The sequence below is a fragment of the Musa acuminata genome, chromosome BXJ3-11 (genome assembly GCF_036884655.1).
Source record: "Musa acuminata AAA Group cultivar baxijiao chromosome BXJ3-11, Cavendish_Baxijiao_AAA, whole genome shotgun sequence".
Lineage (NCBI taxonomy): Eukaryota > Viridiplantae > Streptophyta > Magnoliopsida > Zingiberales > Musaceae > Musa > Musa acuminata.
This window is the reverse complement of record NC_088359.1, coordinates 28,232,707-28,244,683: the sequence shown is the minus strand read 5'-3', so window position 1 is coordinate 28,244,683 and position 11,977 is coordinate 28,232,707. Positions and strand designations below refer to the sequence as shown.

The 11,977-nt window shown below is 38.4% G+C and overlaps 2 protein-coding genes across 3 annotated transcripts; one reads left to right on the top strand and one right to left on the bottom strand.

Moving 5' to 3' along the window:
- Positions 1 to 271: 271 nt before the first annotated feature.
- LOC103971750 (probable transcription factor KAN2) lies at positions 272 to 2,650 on the bottom strand. Of its 2 annotated transcripts, none has more exons than XM_018821010.2 (6): positions 2,063 to 2,650; positions 1,898 to 1,974; positions 1,699 to 1,744; positions 1,478 to 1,610; positions 596 to 662; positions 272 to 544 (listed from the first exon to the last, which is right to left on the bottom strand). In XM_018821010.2, exons 1-6 carry the CDS (start codon positions 2,538 to 2,540, stop codon positions 413 to 415), a joined length of 933 nt encoding a protein of 310 aa, XP_018676555.2. In that variant the 5' UTR covers positions 2,541 to 2,650; the 3' UTR covers positions 272 to 412. The 2 variants fall into 2 exon arrangements, with proteins under 2 accessions (XP_018676555.2, XP_009384132.3); XM_009385857.3 differs by having other exon boundaries at positions 272 to 529; positions 2,063 to 2,649.
- A 6,036-nt stretch (positions 2,651 to 8,686) lies between these two features.
- LOC103971749 (probable xyloglucan endotransglucosylase/hydrolase protein 30) lies at positions 8,687 to 10,884 on the top strand. Its single transcript, XM_009385856.3, has 4 exons — positions 8,687 to 8,914; positions 8,999 to 9,099; positions 9,538 to 9,746; positions 9,821 to 10,884. The coding sequence occupies exons 1-4, from the start codon at positions 8,743 to 8,745 to the stop codon at positions 10,344 to 10,346; spliced, it is 1,008 nt and encodes a 335-aa protein (XP_009384131.2). The 5' UTR covers positions 8,687 to 8,742; the 3' UTR covers positions 10,347 to 10,884.
- Positions 10,885 to 11,977: the final 1,093 nt, after the last annotated feature.

Sequence of the window (11,977 nt, the reverse complement as noted above, 5' to 3'; positions counted from 1 at the left end):
CACAATTCCAAATAATTTCAGAATCTTAATATAACGTATTGTGACTGGTTCTTTGTAATAACACAACCATGGAAGAAGGAGTGATGGAACGTCAAAATGAGTTTCTATTCCATAAACACATCTCCTGTCAGCATTTGGATCATAACATCGCGCTTCACCTTTCACTTTATTGGGACACTACAAAAGCAACCTCGTGCACATGCAATCGAACGAAGAAACCCGATCCTTTCCTGCTTTTATGGCAGGACTAAAAGAGACTCTTCTTCTTGGTCTTAATGACTTGTATCAGTAGAGCCATCTGACATGCAATCTCTTTCAGCTTTCATAAGTTCTCTCTCTCTCTCTCTCTCTCTCTCTCTCTCTCTCTCCCCCTCACATCACTTCTGATAATACAATGTGCTGGATGAGAAGACTAGATGGAATGTGGCGTTCCCAAGGTAAACTCAAGATTGAGCTTTATCATTTTGGTCTCCGAGAAGCTCGATGAGTTCAGGTTGGGTATCATTTCCAACCTTTTTGATTGCATATCCTGCACAGCAAAACACTACATGAAATCTTTTGGTGAGTTCATCTATAACATGAAGAAGGTGGTCACCTCAGTTGAGTTTTTGGTCCATTTGGTGGAATCACCACCGGGCCTATCAGGGAAGCAGTCTCCTTTGCTGCATGCAAAAAAGAGAAAATATATTGCATTAGAGAAAGCCCATTGCAAGATAAGAGCATACTTGAAGAAGAAGAAGAACTTTGTCTTTCTCTATTTGCTTCTTGTGAATTGCTTCCTTTATCAGTTTTACCCATTGAATTAAAGGTGATGAGCAGTTCCCATGTGGTGCCCGTTACCCATTAGGACAAAGTGCAATGAAGTCTCAAAAGGCTTAACTTCTACACTAAGATTGCGAGGACCTCATCGAAAAAGAGAGAGCATGTTTTTTGGATGAGACGGTAATCGAGTAGACTCTCTAGTTCTTAAAGTGCTTTTGAGATCATTGCACGATCATGGGGGGAACAAAGCTATGCTATGATCTTTGCTGCTGTTTTTTAGCACTTGGATGAAGATTGATAATGCAGATGACTTTGCCTGCCTAAAGTAGATAGATAGATCATCATGATTTCTTTTATCATATCAGCCTAGTGGCATTTAACAAAGATTACTTTTAAAAGTACATTGTACCACTCATCCATCCTATTATTTTTCTTTTCTTTTCAGTGTAGTTTCATGTCAGAAAGTAAAGATTATTATATCTGGCAGGCTTTGCTAGAAGAAAGACAATTCAATTTTCTAGAGAAGAAGATGACATATAACTCTCAAAATAGGAGGAACAAACGTCACAATATATGTATATGAAGCATTCATTTCTCTTCTTTGATATGAAGATTAGCATTCTCTGACTATAAAAATAAATCTATCAAGAAAAAAAAATAGCTTTTGCTATAAAAGAATTGAGCAGAAATAAATATATTGATGCATATTCTACACCTGGCAGAATTGCTCCAGGAGCCATGATCATTGGTGCCTCTATCTCCATTAGACCTTCCTTGCTGAGTAGAAGCTCCGGGTCCCTGGATCTCGAGCAAGTTGTCATCAGAAAACTCTATGAACTCAGCTTGCCCTAAGAGAGGGGAAAACATGACCTTTAACCTGATGCATTGCAATGACCCAAATAAGAAGCAAACCGAAAGACATTGAAGCTGCAGTACCAGGAGAAGCTGCTTGTCTATCACTGGTCTTCACCGTTCGATACATCTACCATCATACACACACAAACATAAATGCTTCATCAAAACATGGCCTCTTTCTCTCTCATACATATGATATTATTTAGGCCATATTAAATACTTCATGGAAAAGAAGCAACCGCAAGCCAAAGCAGCAGCATATCCTACGGTCGCTCGGTACCTGTAAGTGAGACTTCACATGAGCCAAGGTGAGATCCTTGACGTCCATGAGCTCAAGAACCGACTTCGGCGTCGCCCCTAACATCCAAACAGGTTCACCAGAGTCATCGGTCAGTACTCGCGATCGAAACATGCGAAGAGAAACAAGAGGTTCACATCTCCTCACTCTCATGGCCTCCCAGCAGCTCCACAGCATGGACGAAGCGGGCATGGAGCGTGGTCGTCCACCGCATCCTCGGCGCCCTCGTGCTTCGCTTCGCAGGGAACCGCGGCAGGAGTCTCGGTGTCGACCTCGACGGCGACGTCGAGTCACATGGATGTGGCTGGTGCTGCCGGTTTCGAAGGCCGAAGTGGAAGGCAGGAGGGCGGTGGTACACCGGAACCCCTCTTATGGGCATTATCGGACTAAGATCCCGACGATATCCTTCGTGAAGGAACGGATTGCGCTGTTGGAAGTGGAGTTGGTGGGCTTTCTTGGTGGCGGCGGAGTCTGAGGTGGTGTTTTTGTGTGAGGAGTCTATGGCTCTCCTGCAAAACCCTAAGCCAAGATTCCCATCAGCAGTTCTACTCCAGCTTGCTGTGGGCTTACTGTTGGGAGGACTAATTTGCAGAGATAGGTCAGGATGTGCTGGGAAAAGCTCCATGAGAGTCTTCTTCCTCCCTTACCCTCTTCAGATCTTATCCCTCTCCTCCTCTAGGCAGCAGGAGCACTACTTATATATTGATTGGCCTGGTGCTGCCTGATGTGAGGAGTGAGCATAAATGATCATGTGCTGCTGGGGACCGGAGTGAGAAGGTGGCTCCACAGAGAGGACTGAGGAGCAGGAGTTGTAAGCCAAGGTGGGGAGAGATGAGTGGAGGTTAAAAAGGACAGTGTGGTGTGAAGTGTGAGTTGTGCTTTGCAGAGGATGATAGATGACAGGGTGAGGCATGTGTGACCGAGAGAACGCGTATGCGCTACGTTTATACCAGTGTGACATGCCATGCAACGAAGAATACTTTGGGGAGGGAGAAGGGGATGGAGAAGCAAGAAAATGATACAAATAGTATATTATTATGTAATTAAAAAAAATTCTTTCTATCAAGAAAATTGATGTAGTATTTAAACAAAAAGAAAGACATAGAACACTTATAAGATATTCCCAAGTACACACACTATCTTGTTTCATGGACTATGATCCTATTTATAGAATCTAGAGATAACTACATCACTCCATCATATCACTCATGATTGAGTTAGGTGTAGAAACTTTTTCATAATTTCTAGATCATGGGTCACTACTTAGAATATGTCTATAACTATTTAGAACATGGTAACTACCTAGATAACTACTATGAATCAATTCTTAATACTCCCCCTTAATTCATAGTTATATACACAGATTTGCAACATGAAATAAATATGATTTTGAACTAGAAGCGACTTGGTGAGGATATCCACAATTTGTTCATCTGTTCCATAATATTTTATTGCTATGACTCTATTTGCTACAAGATCCCGGATGAAATGATAGTGTATCTCTATATGTTTCATTCTTCTATAAAATGTTGGATTCTTCATCATTGCAATTGTGGCTTTGTTGTCACAAAATATTTTTGTCGTTTTTTTTTTGTTCTTAATGAGTATCTTCTCGAAATCTTCTAAGCCATATTGCTTGACAAGTTGCTGATGTTGTGGCTACATATTTTGCTTCTGATATCGATAACGTAGCTATTGCTTGCTTTTTTTAACTCCAAGATGTAACTCATGATCCAAGGCTAAAAATATTACATGAAGTACTCTTTTTATCATCTAAAGCTCCTGCCCAATCATTATAAGTGAAACCAAATAATTTACATTTAAAATTATGAGAAGACCAAATACCATAATTTGTAGTTTCAGTAATATAATGCAGAATTCTTTTAATAGCTTTGAAATGATGTTTGCTTGGGCTATGCATAAACCTGGTTACTACACCAACATAGAAGGTAATATCTGGTCGAGTATGAGTTAGATAAATCAAACCTCCAACCAAACTTCTGTAGTATTTTGCATTTGTCAAACATATACTACCTTCAAGTTTCAATTTCTTATTTACATTCATTGTTATAACTTTACAATTAATCATATTAGATTTTTTGAGTAGATCCATTGTATACTTTCTTTGTGAAATAAAAATTTTATCTGATCCTTATTTTACTTCCAACCCAAGAAAATAATGCAGTAAATCTAGATTTGACATTTCAAACTTATTCATCATATACTTTTTAAATTTTGCTACAAAAGAGTTAGATGAACCCATATATATAATATCATCAACATAAATGCAAACCATTAGAATATTATGTTCATCTTCCTTCTTTAGATAAAGAGTAGATTCATTATTGCTCATCTTAAATTTATTTTGATCAAAATAATAATCAATTTTATTGTGTCATGCCTTTAGAGCTTCTTTAAACCTATAAAGAGCTTTCTTTAGCTTATACACCTTTTCTTTTATGTCCTTTAACTAAAAAACCTTCAGGTTGAGTAATAAAAATCTCTTCGTATGAATATTTATTTAAAAATATAGATTTCACATTAAATTGATAAACAAGCCAACTTAAGTGAGCAGCTAAAGCTAAGAAAGTTCTCACAGCTTCGAATCTGGCAACTGAAGAAAAAGTATCATCAAAATCAATACCTTATTGCTGTGAATATCCTTTTGCTACAAGTCGAGCCTTATGCTTTTGGATATTTCCATCTACATTAAACTTTGTTTTGAACACTCATTTTAATCAAATAGCTTTCTTTTCTTTCGGTAGATCTATTAGCTCCCAAGTTTCATTCTTCTCAATTGATTTTATTTCTTCCTTCATTACTTTTTGTCATTCCTCCTTTTTAACTACTTCCTTAAAAATAATAAGATCTAAAATAAATAAAGCAAATGTTGAGTCATAAATTTATATTAGTAATTTGAATTTTCCTGGAGGGGTTTCATCTAAGGAATCAGAATTTTAATTGCTACTAAGGTTGACGATGAATTTATTGGAGTAAGATCTGTCAATTGATTTTGTAGAGCATCTAATTCTACTGGAATTTGAATTTGTGTTCCACTTTTATTAGTCTCCAAATTCTAACTTTTCTTTTCATCAAACATAACATTTTTGTTAATAATAACTTTGCTACTAATAGGATTATATAATCGATATGCTTTGGATTATAAGGAATAACCAATTAAGATACATTTTTCATATTTTTCATCAAGCTTGTGATAATTTTATGAATTCACCAAAGCATAAGTAATATAACAAAAAATTCTTAGATGACTTACACTTGGTTTTATACCATACCAAGTCTCGACCGAAGTTTAATTCATAACAGCCTTTGTTGATGAAATATTCAACAAATAAACTGTTGTTGTAATTGCTTTTGCCCAAAAATGATTGGAATATGTGTTTTCCTTTAAGCAAACTTCTTGTTATTTCAACGATAGTTCAATTCTTACGTTCAGCTACATCATTTTGCTTCGGTATATATGGTGCTATCAATTCTCTATGAATATAATTTTCTTCACAAAAATAATTAAACTTATTAGATAAAAATTTACCACCTCTATTCATCCGAAGTATCTTTATATATCTACCACTTTGCCTTTCTACAAGTACCTTGAATTTTCAAAAATTATCAAATGTTTTAGATTTTAATTCCAGAAAATATACTCAACTCATATGGCTATAATCATTAATAAACAATAGAAAATATTGACTTTTACCAAATGATTTTATATTCATAGGTTCACATATATGAATTAATTCAAGATAATTAGATGCTCTCCATGCTTTTCTAATAGGAAATGATTTTTTACTTTATTTGTCATAAATGTATCCTTCACATACATAAAGTGTATTAATTTTAGACAATCCAAAAATCATTTTTTTTTATTTAACAACCTTAAACTCTTAATGTTGAGGTGTCCATGTCTTAAATGTCACAAATTAAACTCATTCTTTTGAGTTGCAACAAGAGCATATTTTTCAACATTTGAAACATCAAATAGAAACATCTTGTTTTACGTCATGCAAATATTTACTGTAATTAAATAAGATTTTTTTATCTTTAATAGAGCATAAACCATCATCAAATATAACTAAATATTCATCATCTATCAATTGGTCAACAACCAACAAGTTATGCGATAAACTAGGAACAAAAAAAACATTATCAAGGTATTTTTCCTTCCGTTGATTTGTCTTCACCTTAATTGTTTCTTTCTTTTTCACTTGGATTTACTTGTTATCTTTAAATCTAACTTTGAACCTATGAGTTTCATCAATATATCTAAATATTGATCTTATGCTTCACATATGATTAGAACATCCACTATCCAAAAACCAAATATCATTTGAGATATCATTAATAACTTATGAATGAGTCATAAATAACTTATTATTTTCTTCATTTTTTTCTCTACATAGCTTGCTTATTTTTCTCTTTTTTAGCAATCTACCGACCAAACTTTTTACAATAGTAATATTGAATTCCACTTTTATAATTTTTTTTTTATAATTTGATTGCTTTTGTTCATCATACCCATCAAAGTATCCTCTTTCTATCCCTCTTTCATTTTCTCTACCACAAAATCTTCCTCTGCCACGTCCTTTTCCTATTGATTTTTTATCTTCTTTTGAAGTAGAAGACTCTTTCTTAACCTGAAATGACTTTTCTTTACTTTTTTCAAGTGATATGTTCAACCTTGCTTTATGTGCTTGCAAAGAACCCATTAGTTCATCAAATGAAAATGTAGATAAATCTTTTGACTCTTCAATTACAGCAATAACATGATCAAATTTTGAAGTTAAACTTCTTAAAACTTTTACAATAATTATATGATCAGAAAGACGTTCATCATAAGATTTTATTTGACTAACAATTTCAATCACCGAGAAAGAAAATCTTACATCGATTCATTGCTTTTCATGAATAAAATTTCAAATTCATGACGAAGGGTTTGAAGTTTTACCGTAATCACCCTTAATGAGCCTTGAAATTCATTTTTAAGTATCAACCAAGTTTGCTTTGAGGTTGTTGCTACTGTAATTCTTGAGAAGATTGTCTCATATACAGCTTGTTGAATGAATAACAATGCATTTGAGTCCTTTCTATTCTCCCTCGGCATGATTTCATTATCTGGATTTGCATATCTATTTTCTATTTAGTTTCAAAGATCTTAAGACTTGAATAAAGTCTTCATCTTGATATTCTAAAATTTATTGTATTTGTCCAAGAAAATGAGAATAAGGGGTTTTGATATGGAATTACCATTGAAAGCTATAATACCTAGTTCAGATTGAAACTTAACTCTGATACTACAAATATTAAGGACGGAGGAGCAAGGAAATGATAAAAATAAAATACTACTATGCAATTAAAAAGAATCATTTCGATCAAGAAAATCGATGTAGTATTTAAATAAGAGGAAAGACATACAACACTTATAAGATATTTTCAAGTGCATAAACACTATCTTACTTCATAAACTATGATCCTATTTATAGAACCTAAAGGTAACTATATCACTCCATCATATCACTCATGATTGAGTTAGGTATAGAAACTACCATATAACTTTTAGATCATGGATTACTACTTACAATATATCTATAACTACTTACAACATGATAACTTCATAAATAATTATTATAAATCAATTTTCAATACAATAAACAACTAAAATCGATATGATGTGAGATGCCTATGTTTCTTTTGATTCCCACAGCTTCTGAAACGAGAGAAAAGTCACTTTGTTTCAGGTCTGTTTTCGAGGCTTCCTGCTGCATGGCCCGAGTGATCACCAGCCTTCTCGGAGTCTTCCTAGCAATCATGGCAACGCAGAGCGTCCGGAGGCGACAGCCTCATCCCCGCTAGCGTGCAACGTTCCTCAGAGGGCGTGGGTATGAATCCGAGAACTCACTCGTTCATGATGTCCCACTTCTCCAAACACACGACATTAGTACACCCAATAAATCTAACATCATGGAATGTTTGGTCGGAGGAGAGGGACATTTGGTTGGGTGTTGTGTCTGCTGCTCGGTCCTCCCCGGTGCTCCTCCTCTGCTCCATCGATAAACGCATTACTTCAACACCGATCATTGCTGAGGGACGAAATCAAAGCCGCATGGGAGCTTTTGTGGCAAAATTGAGTCTTCCATCTCGGGACGAACAATTTCTAGATGACGATAGTCTAAAAGGGCTCTTCCAAATCCTTGATGCCGATTGCAAGTGGAGTAAACTCTTTATAGGCTCTCTGTAGCTTCCCCTCCCTCGATTCAATCTCCCACCAATGGACTCCGGGAAGTCCAACGATGCCGTGTTCTGTGCGTTTCTAACTTCATTTACTGCATCCAATTAAATTCGTCAGCGGTGGCGCATGAACCTTTTGCGGTTCGATCAACGCCAGCTTGCGAGCCGCCCAGCGTTTGCCCTTGCGATCTACAAGCGTGGTGGAATGATGGCAGAGCAAGCGGAAGCGACAGATTGGCGTTCGTCTGCTGCCTTTGGTTTGATGTCTAAGATGTTGTATCGCAATATTCTTTAATATCCCTTCCTTTCTCGTAAACGACGAATCAGTGGCGCGATCAGTGGCCGCCCACCGACCATGGCGTTCGAACCACTCAAGAAACGTGTGCGACGCGAGTAGTTCCCCAACCGCGTCGAGTCAACAAACTGGAACGCGCGAAGCAGCGCGGCACGGTATGGAAGTATTGGTTGCCAGATCAATCCGTCCACCCACTGATTCCCCACCCCTCTCTATAAGAAGACGGAAGCCGACGACGTCGACAGCCATAGTTACACTCGGATTGCAGAGCGGAGAGAATAGTTGGCGGATGGCGATGATTTCGGCCGTCGTCCTGCTCTCGTGCGTCGTGACGGTGACGGCGGCGTTCGACGTGAACACTGTGACCTTCGACGAGGGCTTCTCCCACCTCTTCGGCAACGACAACCTCGTCCGCTCCTCCGATGGTCGCACCGCCCGCCTCAGCCTCAACCGCTACTCCGGTACTCACCCCACCCCGACCCTGACCCCATCTTTGTCGCCGACGCGTCCCGTGTAATTGAGTTATTTTTGTGGTGGTGGTTTAGGATCGGGCTTCGTATCGAACGATATGTACCATCACGGATTCTTCAGCGCCTCCATCAAGCTGCCGTCGGATTACACTGCCGGCGTCGTCGTCGCCTTCTACGTGAGTTCCTTCCGTATCATTAATTCCACCGAATTTGCTTTTCTGGTTGAACTGTAATTATTTTTCTCATAGTAATAATAATTTGGCATCTGAATTGATCACATAATATAGAAAATATGTAATACAATACATGATTTATCGGATTTGATGGTTTATCGTAATGTTGAATGGTGGAATTCTATGTACCTTTGTGAACGATTCCATGATTCACGTTTTCGAGACAGTGATACGAACACCACATGAAAGACAACTAAGCTTTTCCGTGTTCACACAACATCGGTGCAGTATCCGCACGCGTTCTTTGAACGGTTCAAGAAATCGATTCTTTTCTGATATGATCCATAAAGTCAATCATTTAGTAGCATTAACTCGATTAGATGTGAATATTATTTCTGAGGAAGAGAGATTAATCGGATATGTTCTGTGCTCTGTTTGCAGACTTCCAATGGAGATCTGTTTGAGAAGACGCATGATGAACTTGACTTCGAGTTTCTGGGCAATGTAAGAGGGAAAGACTGGAGGATACAGACCAATGTCTACGGCAACGGCAGCACCAGCCGAGGCCGCGAGGAGCGGTACGTCCTTCCGTTCGATCCCACCGCCGAGGCTCACCGATACTCCATCCTCTGGACCTCGCAACTTATCATGTATGCATGGTGCTCTGCCTCTTTCTCTCTCTCTCTCTCTCTGTTCTCTTGTTCTGACCAAAATGGTGTTGCAGATTCTACGTGGACGATACCCCGATCAGGGAGGTGGTCCGGAGCGACGCCATGGGCGGCGACTACCCGTCGAAGCCTATGTCCGTCTATGCCACCATATGGGATGGCTCCACCTGGGCCACCGGCAACGGCAAGTACAAGGTCAACTACAAGTACGAGCCCTTCGTCTCCGACTTCTCCGACCTCGTTCTCCGGGGCTGCCGCGCCGACCCGATCCAGCAGGTGGACTCCGCCGCCGCCCGGCGTTGCGCGGAGGCCAACGACGAGCTCCTGGCCGCCGATTTCGCGCTCATGACGCCCAAGAAGCGCGCGGCCATGCGCCGTTTCCGCGAGCGCTACATGACGTACTCCTGCTGCTACGACACCAACCGGTACCCGGTCGCCTTCCCCGACTGCGACATCGTTCCGTCGGAGCAGAGCAGGTTCTACGAGTGGGGCCAGTCCAAGGACCCGAGGGAGCGCCGGCGGTCCAGGCGGCGGAGCAGGAAGGCCCGGGCCGGCGACCCTAAACACGTGTCGAGCATATAAGCATCGATGGTCGGCGTCGGTGCAGTCATTTGTTACAGCAAATCAAGAATCATACAAAATGAAGAAGATAGCAGCGGTCATGGCTTAGGGTACACAGTATTGGTTGATTCTTTTTTATGATGAATGTAGTGCGGTCCAATTTAGCGGCGTGGGGGATACGATGACCATCGAAGTTGGATTGTATGGGAAGATAGTGCGTCGGGGGAAGACACCAGTGGTGTTCCCACTTTCCTCGTCTAGAAGCCCAGGAGAGAGGTGGTGGGTTGGGTCGTCTTCCCTTATCGTACATCGGCCAGCTCTGATGCCAGCTTGCTATTGGAAGGAATGGAAGTGTTTGTGTGGGCCTATAGTGGATGGAGATTGGACAGCTCGTTGGAGTATTGGCGGCGCACCACAAATTGCTCGTCGCACAACTTTCCTTGTGATACTGATTGCAGGACGAACGTTGGATCGATCCTTCGGTTCAATGGATTCGAGCGAGCAAAAGTGTATCCATTTAAGTCATCAAATAAGGTGTGGATTCTTCGATCGTTTCCCATTTTAATTGTCAAATAAGGTTTTTTTTTTCTCGAGCAATAGAGTTTCCATGAATATTATCATAACTAAAAATAATCTAAATCTATAATAAAATTAGGCGAGTGAACAACAGACAAAAATATATATTTTTTTTCACTTGCAACGGTTGCATTACAAAGTGCTCATAGTGATAGCAATTTTAAATTAAACGATGACACAACCATTTGTCATTGTTCCATGCAAAGATTTTATGTTGAAATTTCTAACATTTTATGTCATATATCTAAATTAGAAAATCCCTACATATTATGGGTTGGAGGTTTCGATTTTTTTTTTTAACTTTTGTTTTTTTAATCTCTATGTAAAGATTTGCTCATGGATTCCACTTACAAGCCTCAAACAATAAAAAAATATATATATCTAACTAGATGAGGCTACCACACAAACACGCACGCCTAAATGAAAGCCCACTTTGTTGCAAAATTGTTACATGGAAACCTCACCGATTGTTTATTTTGCAATAAATTTATTTTGCAAGGACTTAGGTTCTAAATTGGGCTTTTCATTCTATATGCGATGGTAATTTATATTTGTTAAGGGTATTTTGTAACTATCCATACCTTTTGTAGAAGTTTATGTTGGGATTCTTTAGGATGATGAAAGAGAATTCTCTTATTATTATCCTAGACACTTTATTTTTGTCTATAAAAGTATAAGACGTGGTGGTAGAGATAAAATACACTAGTTATTAGTCATTAGAAGATTACATATTTTCTCTAGTCACTCCTTACTCTCTAATTTATCAATTGTGGTCCTGTAAAAGATAGGAAGAGAGGATAAGTCTAGTTTTTTTTATAGATCGGCATTGCTGTAGCTTTCGAATTCAATTCGATGATTGTATGCTTGTAAAACAGATAAAGGTTTTTTGAATGACACTGAATGGTATGTATTATATATTTTTTAATTTATTATCATTTGATTTTAATTTTTAGCATTAAAGTTTTTTAAATAATAGCATAATCATGATTTTTATACCTATAAAGCTATGTTTTAAAATCAAACACTTTAGTCATAAAAGTATTTCAGATCTTTCTTGTATTTGGATCTATTTATTA